General features: G+C 39.5%; 1 protein-coding gene across 1 annotated transcript; it reads right to left on the bottom strand.

Moving 5' to 3' along the window:
* Positions 1-2: 2 nt before the first annotated feature.
* FAN1 (FANCD2 and FANCI associated nuclease 1) lies at positions 3-27,993 on the bottom strand. Its single transcript, XM_063449142.1, has 14 exons — positions 27,757-27,993; positions 25,948-27,154; positions 24,790-24,930; positions 19,826-20,027; positions 18,635-18,868; positions 18,426-18,557; positions 17,377-17,485; positions 15,125-15,244; positions 14,593-14,757; positions 10,302-10,467; positions 8,533-8,636; positions 6,759-6,953; positions 4,197-4,325; positions 3-171 (listed from the first exon to the last, which is right to left on the bottom strand). Exons 2-14 carry the CDS (start codon positions 27,089-27,091, stop codon positions 34-36), a joined length of 2,979 nt encoding a protein of 992 aa, XP_063305212.1. The 5' UTR covers positions 27,092-27,154; positions 27,757-27,993; the 3' UTR covers positions 3-33.
* Between the last annotated feature and the right edge of the window lie 4 nt (positions 27,994-27,997).

Genomic DNA, 27,997 nt, shown 5'->3' with positions numbered 1-27,997 from the left:
TATACAAAAATGCATTCATTTTATTTGATTCAATTAGTTAAGTCTATTACTTTTGGCCCCAATAGCAACCACGTGACACACTTCGACTGTAGCACCCAACTTGTTTAGCTCGTGTAACCACACCATCTGTTTGTGCGACAGGCGATCAGTGGGACCTTTCACCTCCACCAGCTGAAAGACAGGGACGAGAAAATACAAATTGGCAGTGGGCATAGATTTACATGCAAGGATAATTGTATTGATTACCCATTCATATAGTGTGAATTTCTATGAAGACTTAAGCAATAAATACAATGATACTGTTTCACTGAGTAAAACCCTGCATATTTCACAGAGCCTTGCAATTATAGAAAGGGGACGTTTACAGGTGAAGAAGACCCTCCTGAAACTGAGTTGAGGTAGACTCCTATTTATGGTTGGGTGTCTTACCTAAGCACACTTGCACGTGAAAATGAAGCAGAGATAAAGCTGATTTGATGCTATTTTTGCCTGAGAGGTCTATTCCCAACACCGTGGAATCAAAAATACATTGCAAAATTCAGGCTAAAATAGAATAGCTAGAGATTTTATTCTGAATCTGCCAATTTGATCTTAATTTTGTAATTCTGTCTCCAATTCACTCTTTTGTGGGGAAAAAAAACAACTTTAGCATACTTTATAGTTAAAGAAAAAACAGCCTGCCTTAATATATTACCCAGTGCTGCCATCAACTGGGTACAGGATGTATTACAGCACATATCTGCCTCCAACCCAATGTATATGGAGAATTGACCAAATACTCTTCCAGATGTTTCTCCTTCACAGCAATAACAATGCTGCCCAGAATGCACTGTAGCTGATGCAATAATATTTGGCATGTGAGACTACCAGAAGCCTGTGCATTCCTAGAAAACTGTAGGAAAGGAGAGTCACTATGCTCACATGCTAAAACCAGTGTGATGTCTCAAAAGGCAGTGCATTTGGATTTTGGACGCACTGTTGTGATTCCCTAGCAGGTTGAATAGGAGGGAGGAAACTGGTTTAACACCCCCAAACCTGGCATTATACAAAGGAGATTTATTGAAACCTAAATAAACTGAATATACCATTAATATTCACAATATACAGGGATTCCCAGTTCAGGGAAAACTCTTACCAGTGGTGGGCATGGGTGGAGTAGGAAGCTTTTGGCTATTTAGTGAATTCCCTATGTCCCTTTTGTCCCTGCAGATTATTACCTGAAGGTGTAGATGTTGGCAACATGGTTTTTTTTTTTGTTTGTTTTTTTTGCTCTGACCTGCTTCTCTAGGACCACATGGCTTCAGCATTCACTGGATGGACATACATATACTACACACACATTGTGAGTATTAACATAGACTGGTTTTAGAATGGGAGCATAGTGGCTCTCCTTTCTTAGTTTTAAATAGAAAAATGAATTCAGGAGCAATGTTCTAAAACTAACAAACAGTATAAACATTTCATTGTAACTGATTTAGTGCCATGATTGTCATCCTTTTCATATAACTGCTCTTAAGTTTATCAGCGGTACAGTTATTACATTGCTGCGCAAATGTGAAGAAATAAATAACATCAGATGGAAGAATGAGGGTACTAGAAAAGGTAATAACAGAAAGATTATTGACTTAGAATATTGCCTCATTGTAAAACCATTATATTTTCATCCCAAGAAATAATGCCTCTTTTTATGCATGACAATACTATGGTGGCCTTAGCAACTGCTGGCTAGAACAATTCCCAAATCCTTTGCATGTGTTATCTGTAATTCACTACCACTTAGGGTGTAAGTTTCTTGCATTCTTCACCCAGAAGTGAATAACTTTACCTTTATCTACATTAAATTTCATCTGCCATTTGAGTGCATAGTTCACCCATCTATCTAGATCCATCTGCAGGGAAGGAATATCCTGCTCATATTGTATCATACTAAGTACTGTGTCATCTGCCAATGCCTATTTCAAGGTTTTTAATAAGTATGTTAAATAGAAGCGGTCCCAGAACAGAACCCTGAAAATGTGCAGCTTGAAAATGATTAGAACACAGAAGGAAGCAGGCACGCATTAAAGGTTATAATATATACTCCAAACTCACAAAACACTTTCAAAAGCTATTTTGTTTCCCTTTAAAGTATTGTAAATCATCAACATATTAATCACCGTTTGGCAGATAACACTCTGATACAACTCTCCACCCCGATCTCTCTCCCTCTGTCCTTTTTTTTGGATCAGTGACTACTTATCTTACAATACTTCCTGGATAACCTTTCGCTACCCATTATTAATATTATTATTGCGATTCATATAGCGCCAACAGTTTCTGTAGCGCTTTACAATAGCATTAGAGGGGGAATTTGACTATAAATAGGACAAGAAAATTTTACAGAAACGAAGGGTTGAACAAGGCCCTGCTCAAACGAGCTTACAGTCTATAGGAGGTTGGGTATAAAACACATTAGGACAGGAAATAGAAGTCAAGATAGGTGGGAGTGAAGCAGAGCTGGAGGAGAGAGTAGAGTGCTGTCCTTTAGGAGAGAGCAAAAGACAGGTATGTGAGGTAGAGGTTAGTCTGGGAGGCCATAGGTTTTCCTAAAAAGATGGGTTTTAAGGCACTTCTTAAAATGATTGAAGACTAGGGGAGAGTCTGATGGCGGTAGGCAGGCTATTCCATAGGACGGGAGCTGCCCGCGAAAAGTCCTGCAAGCGCGAGTTGGCCGTATGGGTGCGAGCAGCGGAAAGAAGGTCATGGGCAGAGCGGAGAGACAGAGAAGAGGCATACCTATGGATCATTTAGGAGATATAAGAGGGGCTAAGATTATTCAGTGCTTTATAGGCATGGGTTAGCACTTTGAATTGAATCCTATAAGATACAGGAAGCCAATGTAAGGACTGACAGAGGGGAGAGGTGTGAGAGGACCTAAAGATCAATATGTCCAAAACTGAGCTTCTAATTATCCTGTCCTAGCTCTACTCCAATTTATGACTATTCTATCACTGTTGATGGAATCCGTATCTACCCCTAATCCTAGATCTATTACCTCTGAATAACATTTGACTCCAAAGGGTACTTCACCCACCACATCCAATCTGATTCTTCATCTTAACGCAAACACACAATATTTCCAAAATCTGTTTTGGACTGCTGATACCATTAAGCAACTCACCCACTACCTTGTTGTGACTACTGCTATAATCTACAAATTGATCTTCCCCTCTCAGAAGCCTGTGCATCCATCCTAACTGAACTGGCTAATGCACCTGTAGAACTGTATCTGCTTCACCTCTCTACGAGTTCCTTCAATGGCTCCCCATTGAAGGCAGAATAACATTAAAAATTCTCACCCTGACCTACCTTACTAATGCTGCTCCCGACTACCTGTCCTCAATCATCAACAAATATACTCCAGCTTGTCACCTAAGATCCAACAAGGAGCTGCATCTTCCATTATCACCCTCTACCCATGCTAGACTGCAGGGTGTCTCTTGTGCAGCACCAATCCTCTGGAACACACTCCCTAAAGACCTTTTTGATCAGCTAAGCCTTCCACTATTCTCACCTTTGCAGTCCATAACCTCCCTTTTCAAGCTACTACTGTCCACCTAGATTTCTAGCTAAAGTTCCACTGGAATAGGGCCTTCAACTCATCCTGTATTTGTTATAAAATTTTGCATTGTCTCTTAGATTTATTGTACCTATGTCTTTTTACTTGTACCAACTGTACCCATGAACGGTGCTGCTAAATGTGGTGGCACTTTATCAAGTTTAATAATAAGAATTGCATTTTTTTTTTTTTTTTATTCTTTATTTATTTCAAGGTTAAAACACCACTGGCAACACAACAGTTAAGAATTGCATTTCTGATTGCCTTTACATGGCCTGCCACTGAAATCTATGGAATTTGGCACCTAGCCTCTGGGTTATTTCTGCACATCTTCTATAAGAAATAGCTATCGGGGTGTTGGTTATTTTGATAGAATGATTACCTAGCTGATAGCGGTTACACCTTTTATTTTCTTATCTCATTTGCAGGCTTTTTGTTCACAGTGTCTAATTACACACACTGTGCACATTTTTAAAGAATTCTTTGTTAGAGCTGTACTTTTTAACTTGGAATTTTGCATAAACGTATTGAAACATTACCAAGGCTATGGCAGTTATCCCAGTTACATCCATCTGACTGTACGCAATATTATTCTTACCTTGTATTGTTTTGTCTGCATGTTCCATATAACTAAGTCAGGGAGTCCTCCTCTGCAATGTCTTATGTCTTTTGACATGATCTTGCACACGCCACTTAAAAAAGGTCCTCCAAAGCAGGACACCAGGCTCTGTGAATAATATTAACAAATCAGTGTTTAAAATCATTTTTATTGACCTTACAAATCAGAAAAGCTGCACTCTTGTGGCTTGTTCAGGTACTACATTTTGCACAGTTGGCAACTGATCTAATTTACTTGTTAGGAAGCCCATTTCTCTAAAATGTGCAGAAAGACCATTTTTACTGTAAACAAAGTTCACATTTTGCTTATTACACTTGGGAATTTGTTGAAAGTCACAATCACACATAACAAAAAGTGCTCATATACCATTACTTATCCACTAGGTGCATGCCAGTATTTTCAAACAGCTCATTGCATGCGAGTGATCACCTGAAGTTCTCAACCAATGCTAAGCTTAGCTCCTGAGCTTTCACAGAGCTGTAGAGAAGGTATAGCGGACCCCAGATTTGAAGTCAAACTATTCTAAAACGACTGGTCTCCTGACAATGGAGGTTGCCAGGGCACTTCTGAAACCATAACTACTACAACATGCTATAGTGGATATGGTGCATGGAATGTTGCTTTAATCCCTTTAGGAACTTATGTATCTTTTAAACAATGCGTCTACAAAATTAAAAAGCCTAGCTTTATCCAACAAAATGTAAAACCAGTGTATTTAGTCATAATTATAAAGTTACTTTCACATGTATGGCTGTACTTTGCTTTCCCCTCTTTCTCCTTCACCCCAGTGAAGATCACTGCAACACATGCTTTGAAGTGGAGGTACCGTATATACTCGAGTATAAGTCGAGTTTTTCAGCACATTTTTTGTGCTGAAAAACCCCAACTCGACTTATACTTGAGTCAATGTCTGTATTATGGCAATTTACATTGCCATAATACAGACAATGGGGCTGTGTAGGAGGGGGGCTGTGTAGGATGGGGGCTGGCAGAGAGCGTTTACGTACCTTTCCTGCAGCTCCTGTCAGCTCCCTCTGCAAGTCCCAGTGTAAGTCTCGCGAGAGCCGCGGGGTCATAGCGCGGCCGCGAGACTTGCACTGGGATTTGCAGGGGGAGGTGACCGGACCGGCGCGGAGGAGAAGGGAGCTGACAGGAGCTGCAGGAAAGGTAAGTAGACGCTCTCTGCCAGCCCCCTCCTACACAGTGCACACCACTGGACCACCAGGGAGTGAGAGCCCCCCCCTCTCCCCTCCCTGGCCAGCTAACAAGCAGGGAGGGGGGACGAAAAAATTAATACAAATTTAAATAATAAAATATTAATTGCCAAGAAACATCAGATCATATCATATGAGGACACTGGACCATTTTAAATGGATCGCAAGCGGCACAAACCTTTAATATGGCTATTTAGAGATAAATGTGGGCTTTAATCAAAGTCTTCTTAACGTAGTTAGAAAGCAAAATAGAAGGCAAATGTTCAAAAACAAGTAAAATTATCCCTTTCTTTCATTTAAAGGAGTGTCAACCCAACAGGCACAGAGCTCGGCACCTAATGCATTCCTGACATTTGCAGATTTAGTGGAAGGCACTTTCATACACACACTGCACTCATACACACACTGCATTCATACACACACACACTGCAAATAAATATTCAATTAATGTAATTTTTTTAGGATCTAATTTTATTTAGAAATTTACCAGGAGCTGCTGCATTTCCCACCCTAGTCTTATACTCGAGTCAATAAGTTTTCCCAGTTTTTGGGGCCTCGGCTTATACTAGAGTATATACGGTAGGTAAGAATCTACTTCTCTCCAACTCACAATAATGGTTCTCACTCTAAAAGTTTCTGCATAGGGTTTGGAAAGCTTTTCAATATAATCCTTATACTCATGACTTTTAGCGTCTCACAAATGCTCAATCTCTTTTAGCTTCCCAATAAACACAATAGAAAAATAAAACTTAAAGTGAGTGGACTGTGTTTAATGTAGCACATCCACTTTGCTCATTTTAAGGTTATTTGTGTTTATTTTCACTACAGTGATCTATAACTTCTATGTTGTGTATGTTTATAGTTATTATATATAGGCATATATTTATTAATGTAAAATGCTCTGGGAAAAAACAGACCCGAATGTACTTAAAAAGACACTCTAGGCATTTTACAACTTCATCTTATTGAAGTTGCTATGTCGTCCCCCCTGTCCTACCCCTTAAAATCCAAAATTAAACTATTTAGAAGGCTTGGAAGTGTGGCTTTTTTATTGCCCTTCGCCTACGTTGCGCAATGCTCCTCTATGAGTGAGTGCCGAGGGAGACTTGGCTACCATGAATAGGTAATTTGTTTATTTAAAAAAAAATTTTTTACACAAAGGGGGCCTAACTGGTAAGGGGCATCCGGGCTGTAACGTTAGGAATACAGATATGTGTTCCTTTAATATGAAAATCCTCTACAGTGGCAAAAGAGGCATAGCTATTTGAGCAACTAGATCAACTAATTGCAATAATCCATGGCTGTTCTTAAAATACAGGTCGCTCACCTGGGCTTGTTGTAGAGAGGTGAACCGCTCCCAGCTGACCAGTGCTCCTGCTTCACCCTCATGAGCACTCCACACATCAGCAATCATCTGGACAAGGGTTTCTGGGCAGGATTCCTCTAGGAGCCGTAGCCGCGTCTCTACAGCTTCCCTTCTATTCTCAAAGAAACAGTCTGTATATAAATCTAGAGGAAAGGACTGCATCCAAACAAACAATTTTATTAAACCACTTTCTGAAATATCACTTACAGATTGCTCCAAGTGACAGATTAATGTCTAACGTCATACCGACAGGTAAAAATATTGCTACCACTGTGTGGAAAGGATAGTTTAACTTCATCACCATTATCTGCACTAAAAGTTAGTATGGAGAGGCTTGTTTTAGACAGTACTAACACATTCTATAAAACATCATGGGAGCAACATTGCTGTGTGAATTTCTAAAAACCATCATAAATCAGAAGCCGGTTTTGGAGCCAATTATTCACTTCCTACAAGGAGGCTTTAATATAACTGAAAGGTTCATTACATATGCCATGAGGGATACAAGTAGCTATGGTAAGTAAATAAATACATAATATGTCTGCCTTCAAAACACATTTTTGTAAGGTTTCAAGTAAGTTCTACTGGCTCATAAATGTGTGATTCCTGAAATTAAATAATTTAGCAGATTGAATTAAGATAGTGATTTAGAGGACAATTGTATCTAAAGGGCCAGATAAGAAGGACATGAACACATATTAGAATATAACAATACCAAGAACTTTGTAACATCCAGCCCAAAAAGGTATAATATTAAAACTGAACTTTTAATAGTCTAGAATAAAAAATAATTTTAAAGAAACAATATCCAATAAATATAATATGCTTTATGTAAAAAGCCTTAGGAGAAAAAAAAATAACACAAAGTGCCCACTAACTAGTAAACAGTTTAGTGTACCATCCCTAAACCAACGGCCAAAATATTGACATAAGTCAAAAAAACTTCCCACAATTATCGGCTAACCACCCTAACAGGTAGCCAAGTATAGCCAAAAATAACAGCTAATAACTTGATAGTTAGATACACAATAGGTCCTGGCCAGGTACGGGCTGTCAAATAGTAGTATCAGGAATGTAAGGGAGACAGAAGGTAAATGTAGTGAAAAACGGGCGAGGAGGGGCCTCCCTCTTACTTCCACCTAACCGGTGTCTTCGAGGGCACCTAATCAGATATTCCCCTCGACTGCCTCTTTCCTAAGGCTATGCTAGTAAGGTCCATGATAATTAACTTAAATAAAATAAAATAAAATAAGCAGTTAAAAACAATCCCTGTGTAGAATGGTTAAATAAGTTAAATATCTTGCAAGGACAATAATCTATGGGAGGTGTCTCCATTCAAATGTCTGAAGTCCCAACGTACGTTTCACCACACCACCGGGCTCTTCAAGGCCAGACATTTAAAAACGACAGGAGTACTTTATTTCTGGTACCATTTTTTCCACGTGCAGTTACAAGCTAAGAAAGTCAGTCTCATTCACCCAAAACCATTTTAAAGTGGATTTATGTTCTAGTAAAAGGGTCCCACATAATAAACAATAATCCTCGTCTGTTTGGGTATCACATTAGGTAACAAACAACTGGTAGATAGCAATGTTTAGGTTGATTAGACTTACTTTAAAATATAAATAAATAAAAATGGATGCATGCTGTATCTTTAGTTGAATAAGTATATATATATAAAAAAAAAAAGTAGTGATTATGCATTGAATTTATAGTTTGATTATATTTGGATTACCTGGTATGAATTTCTAAAGACATCTGGAATACCCTCCATAAATATAATGTCCCACATAAGTAAACCATATAATGTGCTGAATGTGGATCCTTCCCCGTGGATTCCTGGAGGAAGAGGATAGACAGATTGAGTTCAGGATTTGTTTTGTTCACTTTTCAACAATCATTCGAACACATAAAGGGTCACTCTAAGAACCATCACCAATCTGAACCCAGTCATATCAAACCCAGGCATTTGGAGCGGTCAGTTCAGGGAGCCAGAGCTCTCTTTTTTGGCTGCCTGATATAACAAATGATTGTCCAACTTGCACAATATTGCAAAGCGTGGAGTGGAACTGCCCCTGTGGGATAAACTGTTCATTCCATAAATCTCTGCAGACAGTGATTTATAGGATAAGAATAGACTTCAAAGACTCCAATGTCTTCATTGAAGGTCTTTCCTTGCTGTAACTCGAGGCATATCCACTAAACAGCATATCTGAAGGATATTTTTAATGTATCATTTTTATATGTTTTAAATATTATCTACAGAAAGCATAAAAAGAGGACACCGGGCTGTAGAAATTACCATAGCAAATACTTTGTATGCAAAAACAATGACAAACTTTAAACCTTATTAAGAAGGGGCAGGTCATAATAAATGATCTAGGAGAGATGAACAGAAAAAATAAAACTATAAAATGACACTGTGGAGAGAAGGACTGTGGTGCAGAGTAGTCACCATTCATTGCAAACTCTGTATAATCCATATTTTATTTATTAAACAACAAAAAAAACACTGAGCCAATTTTACCCCACAGTTTTCCTTTACAATTGTAGAATGCTGTCCCGAGAATGAGGATATTCTGAACACTCTCCACGTTGCCTAAACTTTAATCTACGGAAGTATACAGCTTGGAGTACAAGGATGTCTAGATAAACAGGTGCATTGCTAGATTGTATTAAACATGCACACCGTTGTGAGGAACAGATTCCACATGTACACACAGAAAATCCATACATACGTAGGTGGAAACAAACAAACATGCACCTGCTTTTGTACAAACATATGGAACATGCACATATTTATTTATATGCATATATGTACATAACATCTGGAACTATGATCCGGTAAAATAAATCTGGGCAACGTTCCAAGCAAACAGAGAGCATGTTAAAACATAAGGTCAGCTCTCTCAGGAGTGATTTAAGCATTATGAGATCATTGCAAGCCAAATATCCAGTCAAGCAAATACCTCGGTGAAAACCTTGCAGACATTGAAAGTGATTAGTACGCCCATTTATTTATAGAACAGTAACAAATTCTGCAGTGCTTGATACAGTATTTAGAATGTGACAATATTTCGAAGGTCTACACCAAGGTAAATTACAAAGAAAGCAACTGTGAACACCCAGGACACAGCAGAACATGACAAAATGTGCATACTGTTCCACTCATACCAATATATTATTGTAACAAAGGGATAGATTTTTGCCAACATTTATTAGGTAGACTATATTAAACATTGACAGTTCAATTCAACATGTGTTAGTTGCTCTATATAAAGCTATAGCTCCCAGAATAATATAAATCGCAAAGATTGGATAGAGAACACTGGGAACATAACAGATATCCTATGATGGAAGGAAAAAAACAGATTATTGAAGATAGGGTCAAAAATATGGGTAGTGTTAAACAGAGAGAGACCAAAGTACCGGTATGTATTGAAACAGGAAGTCATACTCTCTTTCTTTTATAAGTGCACAAAGAAATATAAACACAAAAGGTACCTTGATCAAAGCCCTGATCTCTGTAATGGGCCAGAGCCAATTCCTCCACTGAACACATCACAGTCGAAACACTATTATCTTCCCCAAGATCCCCAGTGATGTCCTCCATCAAAAACACAGATTTGCCCATCCCAGTGTTAGGATACAGCTTGCCTTTGATGGTAACCTGTGCATTAATTGTCAGCATAGTTACAAATACAAAATCATATTGTCTTCTAGCAATTGTATGTTATATATATATATATATATATATATATATATATATATATATATATATATATATATATAAAAACATGTTAAACAAAAATCTGCACACCAGTCAAGCCATAAGACTTTCTTTTCCCACAGAAATCACAAATCTGCAGTGATGTTACTATCACAAAGGATTCTGGGTGGGCATATGCAAATTAATTTAACAAGGAATCACTTGTTTGCCTCATTCTATTTTAAACATGGATTCTTTTGAGTCTGTGTTTGCTGGTCTACTTCCGCGCATGCGCATTAGGTCTCCCCCGCCAGCTGACGTGGGTGGGGGAGGAGCGTGGGGTAAGTGGCATAGGTAAGTGACTGAAGAGGGTTTTAACCCCTTCAGCCCCCAAGGGAGGGGGGCACCACAGGAGCCTATGGTTCCAGGAAAACAGGCTTGTTTTCCTGGCACTGTAGGATCCCATTAAGTTATAGAACAGTTTGACTTCTTACCTGCAACTTGCCTGGCGAAGCTCCCCACTTCCCTGCTGGCAGAAGTGAGAGCTGATAACCACTGTCCAAAGCTGATCACTATCAGCCAATTAATAAGCTTTGCACCACTGGGCTTATCTCAGAAACAGAACTTAAAGGAACCACTATAGAGTCAAGAACACAAACATTTATATTGTGTTAAAACCACCATTTAGCCCCCCATGCCTCCCCTTGCCCCTCTAAATATAGTAAAATCTTACTTGTATTATAATCTACAGCTGCTGCCTCAGCATCTGATCTGACTGCTTGGCTGACATCATCAGAGTGTTGATCTGAGCTAATTATAATGCTTTTCCATAGGATTGGCTGAGACTGTCAAACATAGAATGTGACGGCAGATAACCATTTGGCCCATCTAGTCTGTCCAATTTTCGAAATACTTTCATTAGTCCCTAGCCTTATCTTATAGTTAAACAAACAGAATATAGGCGCTCACTATAGTGTAACAGGTGATATTAGATGGGCAGCAGTGATCAGCACAAGGATTCCCCACCTTATGAGAGAACAATAGTGAACAACAATAAAAGAAAACCGCGCCCTTATTATGATACGGACATACGTACTCAAGTCCTTTTGGCCTTACAATTTCAACGGTATACCTCAAAAAAAAAAGAGAAATATACAAAATAATAGTATAACCCTGTGGGTAATCTGAGAGTGAAAAAGAAATATATGGTTATACACTCACATTTGGCAGAGCTAAATACAGAGCTCTGCTGTTTTAGCGCGTAGACGGAATAATCCCCGTCCTAGGATATATGTGAAGTAGTCAGCGTCTTGATGGTCTCAAATAGAAAAAACAGACAGGAATATCCACATAGTGTAGTAAGTACCAATATTAGTATGGGTGATAAGTGAATAAAAGGTAAATAGAAAGAAAAAGAAGGAACCAGAGAAAGTCCCTGAGGTGGAGAGTTATAATGAAAAAATAGGGAATCCCTACCTTTAATAATCCTAAGGGGAAAACAAACAATGGGGAAGGTATAGGACAGGTGAAACAAGGATGAGGGGTAATGCCAACAGTCAAAGGACAAATAGTGTGACAGGTCCCCCTTGAAATCAGGAGGTTCCTAACTATATCCTCAGTGGACTGGGCTCCCCTTAGCTCTTGTAGAGGGATCTAAGATAGTAGGTGAAACTTGCTGCGAACGGAGGAGCAAAAAAGGGGGAGTCCTCTATCAGGGGACACATACAAGGTCCCGATGTGGACCTGAGCAGGACTACCAAATAAGGAGAACTAACCCTGAATACCTCGGCACTATATGAGGAGCACTAGTGCCTACTGTAACCAGAGTACCCTATGGCTCCCCCAGCCAAAACCCTTGTAATACAGAGCAACGAGAGACCCCTAGAAAGGGACACACAATATCCCAAATTAATCTAAGCAGGAACGCTGAGAGAGAAGAGGTCTGACCCTAAGTACCTCGGCACTGTATAGGAGCAGCTAGTGCCTACTGTTACCAGAATCCCTGCCTGTCCTGATAAATGAAAACAAATTAAAATTAAATTAAATAATCGAATCCATAAGTGCTACCAAAAGAGTGTGAATAAATTAAATTAAATAAAGTCTAGCTCGACGCGCGTTTCGGCGTGTCAGCACGCCGTCGTCAGGAGCAATGAACTGATTAGATTCCCCGTGCTGGTTTAAATACCTCTTTGTGTAATCGTTCCGTTAGTGTTGCCAGCTGTGGGTACCACGTGGGCTACCGTGCTTCGTCGGTACCCATTCGTCTGTCCAAGGTGCTGGTCCCTCCCCTCAGTAGTGATTGGTCTGCCTCGTTTGCGGTCCCTCCCCTTGCTAGCCGCGTCATCTGACGCGGTTCTAGTCAAACGGGGGAAGGATGGGGCTTCCATTCATTGGTGCTCAGCCCGTCTGTCATCTTTTGGACCTGCCCATTACTGATCGCGTCATATGACGCGGTGCTCGGCTGAAGCCGTAGTTAATGGTTTAACTTGAAAGTGGATTTTATATGGACTTTCTCATAGAGTATTTTATACATCTTGCTTTTTATCTATATATATGTTAATAAATAGTTTTAATATACCTTTTATTACTTTTTATTACTCTGAGATCTCCATATTATATTTTGTTCCTGGTTTTCGTCTATATTCCTTGGTGGGGATCATACCACCTATGCGCTACTAACTAGAGCGAGGTACGCTCTGGTAAATGTGAGTACGATACCTTTTATTCACTTATCACCCATACTAATATTGGTACTTACTACACTATGTGGATATTCCTGTCTGTTTTTTCTATTTGAGACCATCAAGACGCTGACTACTTCACATATATCCTAGGACGGGGATTATTCCGTCTACGCGCTAAAACAGCAGAGCTCTGTATTTAGCTCTGCCAAATGTGAGTGTATAACCATATATTTCTTTTTCACTCTCAGATTACCCACAGGGTTATACTATTATTTTGTATATTTCTCTTTTTTTTTTGAGGTATACCGTTGAAATTTTAAGGCCAAAAGGACTTGAGTACGTATGTCCGTATCATAATAAGGGCGCGGTTTTCTTTTATTGTTTTTCTTTTATTGTTGTTCACTATTATCTTATAGTTAGGATAGCCTTATGCCTATCCCACGCATGCTTAAACTCCTTCACTGTGTTAACCTCTACCACTTCAGCTGGAAGGCTATTCCATGCATCCACTACCCTCTCAGTAAAGTAATACTTCCTGATATTATTTTTAAACCTTTGGCCCTCTAATTTAAGACCATGTCCTCTTGTTGTGGTAGTTTTTCTTCTTTTAAATAGTCTCCTCCTTTACTGTGTTGATTCCCTTTATGTATTTAAATGTTTCTATCATATCCCCCCTGTCTCGTCTTTCCTCCAAGCTATACATGTTAAGATCCTTTAACCTTTCCTGGTAAGTTTTATCCTGCAATCCATGAACCAGGAAAGTCAAGGAGGCAGATCAGGGGCAGAGTCAGCACAAGTCAAACACAGCCCTGGCCAATCAGCATCTTTTCATGGAAATGCATTGAATCAATGAATCTCTATGAGGAAAGTTCAGTGTCTCCATGCAGAGGGTGGAGACACTGAATGGTAGTACTGCCCACTATGAAGCACTACCCCAGAAAGCATCTCTAGCAGCCATCTGAGGAGTGGCCAGTGGGTTTATCCCTAGGCTGTAATGTTAACACTGCATTTTCTATGAAAAGACAAAAAAGCCTGAAAAGAATGATTCTACTCACCAGAACAAATACAATAAGCTGTAGTTGTTCTGGTGACTATAGTGTCCCTTCAAAGCTCTTACCAAGTTGGAATGGAGGCAAGACGCAGCACTCAGCAGACCCAGGTAAGAAGTCAAACCGTAATAAAACGGTTTAACTACTTACAATGAGGGAGCACCAGGGCACTCCTGGCACCAACTCGCTGTTGTGGTTATGGTGCATGAATGTTTAACTTTAATAATGATGCAGTACTAAAACTGATGCTTTACCGGTCAACAGATTATAAGATATCTACTGAAAACACAAACACCAACATACTTATATGCATACTAAAAAAATAAATAGAAACATGATTATGTTGAACTCACATGAGGGACATCATCTACTTCGAGCTTTGGTAGATCAGAAAACATGTGGTGGAACTTTTTGCAGCTTGGAGATTCTCTCATTCGGACAGCTCGTTGGTAAAGAGAAAGTTTGTGACCTGTCCGCACAAAAGGATCTGACAAGCCTTCCATGATGAAGCCAATAGCCTTAAAAAAAATAAAAAATAAAAAAATTGATAGAAGACATATATTTATGGTTATACAGTATTTATGAAATTTACATTGCTGAAGAAGTGCGACGATTTAAAATATGTGATTATCAAGAACTTATTACTTATTGATGTAATCAGGGTATCAAGAATCCCTTGGCAGGAAGTGAGTCAGCCAAACAGGTTGCTCATTTATCCTTTTTACAGCACTTCTAAATTTAATGGGCACAGCAAGTGCTTGTGGGAATTTCAGTGTTTTGTTTTTTTTTTCCTGAGAAAGGGCTGCAATATATTGCTGTCTTTTAAGACCAAAGTGCAACAATGATGTAAAACATGATAAGGAAGCATTCTCCAAAGCATGTTACCTTCTCTGTGCACTTCAAATGCTGGTGCAGGTTGAGGACCAGTCGATCCCACCAGCGACCTCTGCTGTCAGGGCAGTATACATGCTGAGACAAGAGAGTTTGCAGCAAATCCACAGCTTCCTATAGGAACATAAAAATGTATTAGTACATTACTCCTCCAACATATTAAGATTAAATCTTCAGAGTTTACAATACTGTGCAAATGTTTCAGGCAGGTATTAAATACCGAAAAGTAAGAATGTTTTAAAAAAAATATACATGTTAATAGTTTATTTCTATCAATTAACAAAATGCAAGGTGAGTGGACAGAAGAAAAATTCTAAAGCAAATATTTGGTGTGACCAAATTTTGCCTTCAAAAGAGCATCAATTATTTTAGGTATACTTTCACAAATGCATGGATTGTGTAGATATATAATCAGATACATGAATAAACAATTGTACCAAAAAGATGCTAAAGATCACCTTAATATGTATGTTGAAAAACAATGATTACGTTAAAGAAGAATTGATGTTTTCAAGGCAAAGGGTGGTCACACCAAATATTGATTTGATTTAGTTTTATCTTCTGTTTACTAACATTGCATTTTGTTAAATTATAAAAATAAATCTGACGGACCACCCGGTCCACTATGGACTGATGCAGGACTTCCCGCCACCACCTTACCCTGAAATAGCTGTATATCACTTGGTTATCCCTTTCCATGCAATGCCTCTCGGCTAGACTCAGGGACTAACAGGAGGCTCTTAGAGGCACAGCACGCCTGACCAGGAGTTACTTGAAAATCTCATGGAACTGTAGATCGGATTGCGAGACTTCATCAACATAGCTCTCAGCTCCAGTACCTCCAAACAGGGAGCAATTTGGTAACACTATCAGGGAGATGGCCCGGTACCCAACGATACCCAAGACGGAAGGGAGCTTCCGATATGGGACCTGCCAGCAGTCGACATCTAAGAACGGGACTTTCCACCCAGCTTCCTAGTGCTGGATCAGAGAGTGCTCACAGCCCGTCAAATTTTCTCTTCAGATTACTCCAGCTGGACATCTCCGATCAAGGTGCTTTTTGAACTGAATACTATCTTGGAGAGAGAGCATCCGTTATGCTGAAAAATAAAAGTATATTTTTGTGGGACATGGTTTTTAGGCACCCTAGTGTCGAGCCGTTAACCCCTTAAGGACCAAACTTCTGGAATAAAAGGGAATCATGACATGTCACGTGTCCTTAAGGGGTTAATAAAGTTATCTTGGATGATCAAGCTATTTCCCAGACACCAAGGTGCCCGGATTGTGCAATATATTGTAAAACCTATGGTGTTCTTCAATGACCCCATTGGGGACTGTAGTATAAAAATTCCACTGTCACCCAATAAAGTGTTCGTGTGGTGCCCTGCATCAAGCCTCGGCTGATGTTTGGAATAATGGCTATAATCACTCTGGATCATACTCGGTGAATAAAGGGAATGCCTGGTGGCGATACTTCAGTTAAATGCAAGTGGTCCACCACAATTAACTATTAACATTTCTATTTATAAAAGCATTCTTACTTTACAGGATTTTTAGGCCCACTCTACTGGAATAGATTTGGTTAAAGTTATACCTGTCTCAGTATTCTGGTACATTACGTTTATATTGAACCTGATAACTTACTATTTAGAATCTGATTTATAAGAGTCAATGGAATGCAAAACTATTGCTACAAAAAGTTTTTAAATAAAAAAATAAAAAATAGGGAAAAAAAAGATACAGCAGTACATAAAAAAAAAATACACGAAAAGTAATTTCAATTATTTTTTTTTTTATTTACTTCTGTTCAGCGAATTCACAAACCACTATGGCTCCTAGAAGGTAAACAAACAACAGAACAAGCTTAACAAGAATAATTTGATGTACCTCAGAAGGACCCAGAAAACAAACGTTGAAAGTCATTAAACATTGACAAAAGGTCTGCAGAAACGTTTGTTTTGTGTCCTTCATTCAATTTTTCTTGTTTCGCTTGTTCTGTTTATTTTTTGTTTGCAGAAGATCTTGGCACTAACTCTTCTCGTGCTGTAACCACAATATAATATACCCACGATTTAAAAAGGGCAGCTATACATTATACTGAACAGTACTTATATACATCCAGATTACTGGACACTGGCAAAATATTAAAAATATTCAGACTTTTCAATTATAAATATTCATGTAGTTGTGAATGATGATGCACAGCAGAGATAGTTACACTAATTTCTGAACCAATTTAACCATACCGAATACAAGTGTAGCCTCTGTAGGATCTCTACTCCTCTTGAACGAATTCTGGTATACACCCAACCAAAAGTAAAGGAGCGCAGGTATACAGGCAGTGATTCATGGTGCCTAAAGAATATACATATCTATAATCTCTTCTCAGACAGAATCAGGATTACTCTCACATCATTAATGAGTGAGAAAGAGAGAGAGAGAGAGAGAGAGAGAGAGAGAGAGAGAGAGAATATATATATATAAAAAAATATAATAAAGAAACAGAAGGAAGTTGCTTTATTACACTGGATTGTGATGTGATTGACTCCTGATCTCTAAAGGGTAACCCAGGGATATGCTGTAAACAATGGACAATCCTATGAATTGTTTTAATTATATTAAAATTTCCCTTTTCCCAGTCCCTTTTACCTACCTACGCAATACTCTACTAAAAAACTAAAGATGGCTAATAAATCAATTTTACAATTCACTCCCATATCACAAGGTTGCAAATGTACCAAATGAACATAACAGGATCTCCAAAACGCAGACTTTGTTACATGGGAATGGCAACGTTTCGATTCACATGAGTGGCCTGAGAAAGGCTCATGTGAGTCAAAAGGTTGCCATCTCCTGAACTGTTATTTGCCCGTTAGAACCTTCAACAGCCTTGTGTGTGTGGCTAAAGTTCAATTAGGAGAGCAAGACTTAATAACTTCTAAATTGAACACTGTGCTGTAAAAATTTGATCTTTTTATTAGTAAGCCACAGGCCGCGGAGGTGTGGCTGGGTTTGCATAAACAATAGGATTTATTCCTAAATGGCAGACCTCAGCAGTAACACACCAAAACTGCTTCATTAAACTAAAGTTGTTTTGGTACTTACATTATTCTTTTTAACTTTCAAATGACAGAAATAAACAATGCTAAAATCACTGGAAGATCTTCATATCATACTTTATGTTCCAAAGAAAAACATGACACATGCAAGGTTAATAGGGAGATAGTGTAAATGTAAAGACAGTCAGGTATCAGACGTCAGCTGGTAGTTCTGCCTATTGTTTTAGAATACATACCTTAGCACCACATCACTCGTCAGCTCATCCCAGTCCTTACCAGCATTCTGATAAAGCAGATGTGCTTCTTTCCAATTTCCATTAGTCATAGTAACAACAAGCTCCACCAGCTTATGCATTGCAGACTCATATCTAAATGAAAACAAGACTTTCATTTGATATTGAAACCATGTGGTATACATTGATACTTTAAATAATACCATAATTACCTCATTAGGTCTTCTCGATCCTGAAAGATCCTGGTGGTCTTACTGACAGTGTATGGTGGAAATATCACTCGCCCCATGTTAACCATGAGCACTGTAGAGAGCTGAGATTGTCCTCCACCAGCAGCCTCTTCAACTTCCATTGAATCAGTCAAGGAGAAAAGGAGAAGAACACGTGAGAACACAGCCCTGGGCTCTCTGCACACACGTACTGCACGTCCAATAAGCTGCTTACACCTAAATATCAAGAAGATCCAACATATGTCAAATACATACTGAATGCTAAAGACCTAACAGAAATAAGATGGAAGATCTAATTAAGATAAAAGAAACAAGGTTAGTTGTAACACTTATTTCTTCCACAATGATCAACTCAACGAGCATATATCTGATAAACAGAGCAGATTTGTGCAGTAGCATTCCTGTGAGTCATAATAATTTTGTAAATATGGATATCTTCAAAATTGCAAAACATTAGAATAGGAGTGACACTCTAACTTTAATTATTACATAGAAGATACAACTAACTCAAGCAACACTAGAAAAAGTGCTGTGCCTTTAAAGGAAAACTCCAATCACCATAACCACTACAGTGCACAGTAGCCGTTTTAGCCCCAGCCCCATTGTTTAGAATGGTTTGACTTATTACCTGGGTTCACTCCCAACCTCCACTCAGCTTCAATGATAATTGAAGGTACTGAGTAGGAGAAGCTGTTAGCTCTCCTGAGCCAAGTCTTACATGCAGTATATAGAGCTAGATTAGGCAGTGAGCTTCCAGCTTGTCTGAAGGCTGCATTGGAGCAAGGAGCAGTGTATGCCAACCCCCAGGTAAGATGACTGTTATAAATTGATTTGACTACATACAAAGGGGGTTGGTTCCAGGACACATCCTGGTACCATAACCACTACCGGGTGATATAATGGTTAAGGTTCTTGAATCATTCCTTTAAAACGGTGGCTGTTTTTTTTACCAAATTGCAGTGAATTGAAAAGGAAATTCCGATTAACACTGCAAAACTGTAACTATAGAAGAGTTGGAAATTTATTCCAATTTGGGTAATTTAGCCTAAATTTACTATTGGGTTTTAAATTCACCACAATATCATGTTCATTGGTTACACTCTTAAATGTCTGGTAAAATAGTTCTGTTGTGCTCACATCCTAAATAACACAAATAAAGAGGTGAAGGGTTACTTTTTAAGGATGACAGCAGCAATGCCAAGTTGGTTCTTTCCCATGCTGAAAAACGAACGCTGCCGAGACAAACGCAGGAACTCGTCTACCAGCTGCTGTTTTTGAGCAGTAGCATTAGCCAAGTGAAATCCCTTCGCCAAAGTCTTCAGTTCTGGTGCTGGAAGAAGGTCCAGGGCTTCGGATAGCTCTTGCAATTCTGAGTCTGCAAAGAAATATCAATGGAATAAGGAACATGTCTTCTTATCCATACAATGCAACTCATAATGCACAATTTAAAAAATAAACAAACAGATGTCCAGCACTCTCTCTGTTTATTATGAAAAAAATAATGTTCCTTTATTGGCAGTACAGTAAAGTTTTGACTGTGTCTTTATAAAGAAATGCTTGCTAAAGACACACAATCGAAACATTGATGTATTGCCAATAAAGGTGCATCCTTTTTTCACAGTAAGGAATGCTAGACATCTTTTCCGTTTATTCTTTGAAACTTATCCGGGAAGGCAGAGCCACAGTCTTTGCACCCTTAGGCAAATTATAAGTGAGCGCTCTCTCATACTATTGTTATTTATAATGCTCAATTTAAAGGCACACTCCAGGCTCCAACACCCCTTTCATGCATTTTGGCCTGAATGTGTGTATATTTGTCCAATTTTGAACTAATCAATTTGGAGATATTACCAGTTTCTTAGAAATTGCACCACTGAATAAAATATAAAATGAACACTACAAACACCTAAAATATCTGGGTTTGCTGAAGTGCTTTATGTGTAAAGAGTTTGCTTTTCTATTTTACCCAAAGTGCGGATTTCAATAGATTGTGACTTTTCTTTTAAATTAACCTTCCTACAACCCCTGGCTGTCATACAGCCAGTCCGGTTACTTCAGTTTATCTAAATACAGCTAAACTCAAGGGGCAGCAATTGTTCCGAGCACCTGACTTGCAAAGACATCTCATTGAGCTGCATTCGGAAGTCTGTGATTGGATAGTCGCAGAAAGTGTGGATGGGGTTAGAAAGGGAGGACTAGCAAAGGCTGCAGACAAGGTCTGTGGATTTTGCAAGCTGCTTATAGGATCTATAAAGCTGTTTGGAACCACAGCCAATCACCTCCTTATTACATTCACATGTTATCAGCTGCTGCAGTTATACTATCAATTATATCTGCCATCACATACAAATCCCTTTGCTACCTCTTGTCTCATCTCCCCATTTAACCTTTAAATTGTAAGCTCACGGGCAGCGTCCTAAGCTTGTTGTATTGATCAGTTCTTATTGTGTTCGTTTTTTTCCCCGGTTGCACAGTGCTGTGGAATTTGTTGGTGCTTTGTAAATGCCAGTAATAAATAAATCTATCCACCATGAAAAGGCATAATTTAAAGCACGCATTTGTTCATTCTGGATACCTATCACGTGTGTTAACTTTTTTTCAAATGTATGTTTAAAATTTAGCATGTGACAGCACAATCCAGTTAAATCAGTAAAGGGCACACCTTGCTATAGAGGAGAAGAAATCATCAGTTGCAGTTTCTACACTTTTTAGTCTCTCTCTCTCGTGGCAGATACAACGAGCACAGCTTATAACAAGGATTGCAGAACGGAGGCACCCAGTTCCGGAATAGATGTATTGAAGGGGTATGAATTTTTACATTTAATAGAAAATTCTCATAACGTATTCGTTAAATATAGGAGAAAATAAGTAAGCTCAATATTTAAAAAGTGGCAGTTTTCCTTTAAACTGAAAGCAGCAAAATTAACTAGGACATGACTAAACATTTTGTTTTGTTTAAAAGTGTACATTGGGGTTAGAGATAATGCGCAGTTAACGGTTATAATCGTCTTCATACACTGGGCTGGAAGTCACAGCCAATGCGCTCTAGAACTTTGTGCATTAGAGTTTAACTAGTAGGTGTTCCTATCACAATCTTCAGCTATCAGCAATTATCTTTATCCACATCCCTTTACTCAAAGTCGCAGTGTCACCGTCTGGGAACGTTAAAGAATTTGCAAAGACATTGCTGCTGGGAAGACCCCTGATGGTGACATTGCAGATGGGTGTCTGGTGGCAAGCAGGCAAAGGTGAGTTTAACTTACCTCAACCTGTCCCATGTGGGTGCCGCCATCTTCTTCTTGACGGTCCTCTTCTGCTCCTAGCGCTTCACCGTCACTTCACACCTCTCCATGACGGCCCAATCCAATGCTCCCCATAGGGAAACATTTGGGACCTGATGTGCATGCGTGGCAAGCGCCACATGTGCATTCAAGCTTCCTCATAGGAAAGCATTGTATTGAATGCTTTTCTATGGACATCTAGCCCCAGCTATTTAACACGGAGCTATTCGGATAGCTCTTTAAAACTTAAGTGGGTGGGCACTCACTGCCTCCAGTACCTCCATACACTGCCCCAGGGCCGGGGGAGACTGCACTGTGTTCGCCATCACTGCCCCTACAGCGATCAGCAAGCAGCAATCATACACATGGGCATAGATATAGAATACCTAGATGCCGCTTTCTCTGCTGAGCGGCGAGAAATGCGGCAGCCATCTTGGACCGGTCGCCGCTCTATTGAAGCTATTGAAGAACACTTGGAAAGCCCATCTCACTAAAGGTAAGTGAAGGACTTGGGGGCACTTATAGCCCTTAATGCCCATACCCCATGTCATTAATGCCCCTACCCCTAATCCTTAATACTCCTACACACACACAGTGTTAATACTCCTACCCCAGCACACATAGTCCTTAATACCCCTACCCCAGCATAGGGGTATTAACACTGTATGGGTAGGGGTATTAACACCATAGGTGTAGGGGTATTAAGGACTAGGGATAGGGGTATTAACACTGTGTGTGTAGGGGTATTAAGGATTAGGGGTAAGGGCATTAATGACATGGGGTAGGGATCCTAGGGGGTAGGGGCATTAAGGGCTATAAGTGCCCCAAGTCCTTCACTTACCTTTAGTGAGATGGGCTTTCCAAGGGTTCTTCAATAGCTTCAGTAGAGCGGCGGTCCAAGATGGCTGCCGCATTTCTCGCCGCTCAGCATTGAATTCCATAGACGTGCGGCATCTAGGTATTCTATATCTATGCACATGGGCAGCAGAGGAGCGGAAGTACGTCGGCAGAATGTGTCCTACCGAAAACTGCTCCGGAGTCCAAAGGTTCCTGGTTCAAATGGTTCCACAGACAGAATAGCTTCGTGCAACATGTCCCCTGATTCATAAAGCGGGGTATGTTGGGCGGTGAGGCTCATAAATGGTCTATAACTTGTTTTTCAAGCCTGTGCACTATATTGCCAACTTGGGTGCTCTGATCAGAGCTATCCTGAGATATATGATGTAATGGAGTTCCTGCTTGTTTTCATGTGATTTGGGGGTATAGCTCTTTAAAACTTAAGTGTGCCTATATACACTTCAATTCTCTTTAAGGTGAAATTGGATTAACATCTCCAATCAAGATTGATACATTAAGTGTTATTTTTGATGCAACTTAATTTCCTGTGTTTTTGTATTCTTTAATTTTTAAAAAATATCAAGGGTTAATTTGACTAATATGTATTGCTGCCTATTTGCATAAAAGTGCTTTATAACTTATTTTAGTATTTCTATTTTAGATGAGATTATTATTTTCTTTCATTTTAAATGCCCCTATGAGGAGGAGGAATGCCAGAAAAAGTATCTCTCAAAAGAAAAAAATATATATTATTTTGGTTGAGTAACCCTTTAACTGTTCATAGGAGTCTAAAAGTCTAAAACTATATAGTCGCCTGGACTCATCCTACACATCGAGTGCCTGATCAAGAGATACTCTGAATCACTCTGGAACTGTTCCCCCGGGTTGGGACTGAGCCATGGTCCATTGAATCTTTAATCAGGTTTCACTGAGTCCCCCAACCCCTAAACAGGGTGCTATTTGGAGGGGACATTGGGTAAGGGGGGAGAGGGTGATGAGGCATCAGCAGAGAAGACAGCACTATTTGGAGGGGAGATACTATGGACTGAAAGGACCAATCGCTTCCTCAGAGCAAGGGGGAGCCCCCCTGTGTTTGTCTGCAGGAGCTCCCGACAACTGACCGACAGAAGGGACATTTACTCTGGAACTATTCTTGGCATGGATTTTGCTACCAGACGGTCAAATCTTCACTCCGGTGGCGATTTGTCTATTCTCCATGGATCCAGGCACTATATTGCCAACTTGGGTGCTCTGATCAGAGCTATCCTGAGATATATGATGTAATGTAATAAAAAATCAATTGGACTCTCAGAACTATGTGTCGTCTAGTTACTGGGGGGGGGAAGAGTTATAATCACTAAACAGTTCTTCTTCAAGCTACGAAGAGAATTCGTCAGAGATACTCAGTCGGGGTATTGGAGCTCCACTACTATAGTGGTGTCTGGGAGGGACTATTGTACTGTGCACAGCATTGTATGGAGGACCCTCTGCAGATAGAATTAACATTTCTCTGTAAAATAGCCGTGTTGCGTGCAATAAAGATCATTCTACCCCTACATTCAGTCTTGACGAATGTGTGTGGGAAAAACTATAATTACTGCAGAAAAGAAGGTCCAGAGGATAGAGGGCTATAGCTGCTGCAACCAGGTCTGGTGGAAGAGGTCCTCAGAGACCCTAGTCAAGCCTTGTCAACTGGATGTGAAGCGCTCCAGAGTCCCCTGGTAGCAGGGAGGAAGCTAGCCTGGTGGAGGTACTCAGTCGGAGTACAGGAGCTCTGTCATAGTTAACAATGTTCATAACATTAAGTTATGACATGCTGCATCTTATGAATCAATCTGTAAAATACATAAGAAACAGGTTGGCACTAATACAAAATTAATATCCCATTTCATCTTTCAACAAGTAGTCCAGGTTTATGTTCTAAACAAAATTTAAAAATGCTGCAATATAAAACAATTTCTGTTCCAGTTTATACTAATCTGAATAATAATAAAATTATGGCAGATTTGTGAAAAATACCTGATTGCAGGAATTTGTTCTGGACAAGTTCTTCAATGAATGGAACAAGGTCTGATCCAATCTCCGAATACTCAATCTTGTTAACCTTTATCCAGTTTAGTTTACGTTGAAAAAGTCGCACATACAACTTCTGACTACCAGCTTAAAGTTTCAGTTATGTTCAAATATACAATAAAAAAAAAAAAAATAATATTAGTGAAAATGTCCAGCACACATTTCATATTATAAAAGCATATATATATTTATACATTCATTCTAAAGAAAAGCATTTTCTTTGCCTCATTCTGACACTTCCCCTTATTAAAGCAGTGCTCAACAAATCAGGTCGTCATGGCGACTAGAAATTTCACCATGGCGCCTGGGATTTGTCAGCCCTTTAGCTAAAGCAGCCAGCTGGAGCCGCTCACTCACCCTGGGGAGCATGGAGGCGGACGGCTCAGGGAGCATTGTAGATGGACGGCCGCCCGCCCTGGGGAGCATTAAGGTGGTCGGCTGAGGCAGCATGCAAGGAAGCAGTGATCTTCCTGCAGCTCCTCTGCTCACTCACACTGTATAGTGATTTCGGGAGCCAGAATATGACGTCATTCCGGCTTCGGTATCACTACAGGGAGCAGAGAGGAGCTGCAGGTAGATTACCTCTTCCTCACACGCAGGAAGAGAGAAAATGTAAATTTGTGAGTGTGTGAGAAAATGTGTGTGTATGTGTGTCTCGGTCAGTGTGTGTGTATGTCTCTGTGTGTCATTGTTTGTGTGTGCCTGTCACAGTGTGTCAGAGAGTCTGTGTGTCTGTCAGAGTGTGAGTGTCTGTCAGAGAGTGTGCATCTGTTTAGGAACCTGCCCCCCTCCGATCATATGAGAGGTGTTTTTACTCACTTTTTCCCCCCCACTTTGTGCCCAACTTGCCATGGCTTCTCCCGCCTCCATGTCTGAGATCATCAGTCTTTATGATCTCAGCTAAGCCAATGCATCTGTAGTGGTTCTGGTGAACCACTGGTGGATATTTCTTGTGATATATTAAATTTTGGCTCATAACTTTTTTTTAGCTGGCTCCTAGATACCAAACAAATTTCTCAAGCCCTGCATTAAAGCATGTTTTATCTTGCTTTGCAATAATGCTTTTTAATGATATTCTTGTAAAATGAACCACAAGACAGTTACCTGAAAGCTTAAAGAATGATGTCAAAGTGCTACAGTCTGCTTCATTAAAAAGACTCATATCATCGTCACATTCCATGATTGTGTTGAGGACCATAAGGAAGTTCCGTAGATAGTACGGGTGTCTAGAATCTTCATTTGTAGATTCCCGCATACTGCTATCGGTACCATTTTCTATATTCTCTCCTTTATTTTGGTAGTCTTCATCATAAAATGGTTTTGAAAATTCATCTAAAACATTGGAGTCTACCAGAGGATGGAGTGGACTCTTGTCATCAGGAGAGGACATGTTTGCTTTCTTGTCATACTGCTTGCACAATGCGGTAGAGTCTCCGCATAAATTACCATGTTCAGATATTTTACCATGGTTGGCTCCCAGGAAAGTACATTCTTCTAATTTGGCACTGTGTAGTTCTTTGGCAGACTTAACTTTATCAATACATTCAGATGAATTAGAACAGCAATCAATACTTTGGTAAATATTATCAATAATTTGTTTTTGTCTATTTTCTTCAATTTTAAGAATAGTTTCTGTATGCAGAGTAGAGTTTTTTACATCACTTGTATCTTGTGTGGAACCCTCAGTATGTCCTGATTCTTCTACTGGAACCGGAGGATTCACATCTTTGCTTAAGTCTCTTTTTACTTTACGTGTTTGGTATTTTCTGGTAAGTCTGGAAGAAAGGCTTCTGGAAGCTGCAGATTTCAAAATTGGCAATTCATTAGGGATGTTAGAAATAGGTCCATTTTTATTAAAATATGGGCTGATTTGCTTTTCATTTTTATCTAGTTTTGCAGATGGTCTCACAGTCACTTCAGTCGTTGTTGCTATACTGGTATTGTCTTCTTGCGGTTGTGATCTTGGCACATTTGATATAACACAGTCATCATCCTCAATAAGGATCACATCCTTTTCATCATTGTTTGCTTTTGGGCATGACTCATCCATGTGTCTGCTAATCCCAAATCGAGGTACCAATTCCTTGCATAGAGGACAGGAGAGTTTTGCAGGGGGAGCATTTTTAAAAAGTGCTTCGATCGTGGAAGACTTTGAAGTTTTGCTTTTAGGACTACCGCTGGTTCTATTCTTTGATAGGGATAAACTTTTGCGAGGCCTTTTCTTTTCAGGTGACTTGATTTGCGACATCCTGGTGACGGAATGAGGTTTTTTTTTTTCAAAATGTTATAGGTTTTTGTTAACCTTCATCTCCTACAAAATAAAATACAAAAAAAAAAAACCTAAAAAAACAACACACATTTGAATTGACACTCATTCCTGACTACTGTTTATAAATGGCAGACGTTTAACCCCTTAAGGACCAAACTTCTGGAATAAAAGGGAATCATGACATGTCACACATGTCATGTGTTCTTAAGGGGTTAATTCAAAAAAATATTGTCATCTTGTGTTAATCTAAAATATCCTTCCAGCGTACTTAGAGCCACAATTTGGTGTCTAGACAATGAAAACATCAACAAAAACAACAAAACAACCCAAAACGTCTATGGGAGTTTATTAATTTCTAAGCAATCCTGGGTTTACTAAATTACCCCTTTGATAATTCACATTTTAATGAATATTTTGACATGTTTTCGCCCTAGATTTTCTTAAGCTAAACGGAAAAAAAAAAAAAAAATCAAGTAAAGTTAATGTCAAAGTCACTGTATGGAATTCTGACAAAGGGGTACCAACAACCCCAGACTAGCCAACCATAGTCACGCCACATGTTTTAAACTACATCTCCCATAATGCTATTACAGCCATAATCCTACCTTTACTATAACCTAATGCCACCAGCTTCCCCCCTTTACCTGTCACACAGCATGGGCACCGCCTTCTCGAGTCTTCACAGCTTTATTTACACAGACAGTCGCTGCATGCACAGGCTTGAAAAACAAGTTATAAACCATTTATGAGCCTCACCGCCCAACATACTCTGCTTAATGAATGAGGGGACATGTTGCACGAAGCTATCCTGCCTGTGGAACCATTTGAACTAGGAACCTTTGGACTCCGGAGCAGTTTCCGGTAGGACACATTCTACCGACGTAC

The sequence above is a fragment of the Pelobates fuscus genome, chromosome 3, assembly GCF_036172605.1.
Source record: "Pelobates fuscus isolate aPelFus1 chromosome 3, aPelFus1.pri, whole genome shotgun sequence".
Lineage (NCBI taxonomy): Eukaryota > Metazoa > Chordata > Amphibia > Anura > Pelobatidae > Pelobates > Pelobates fuscus.
This window is presented reverse-complemented; position numbering and strand designations above follow the sequence as displayed.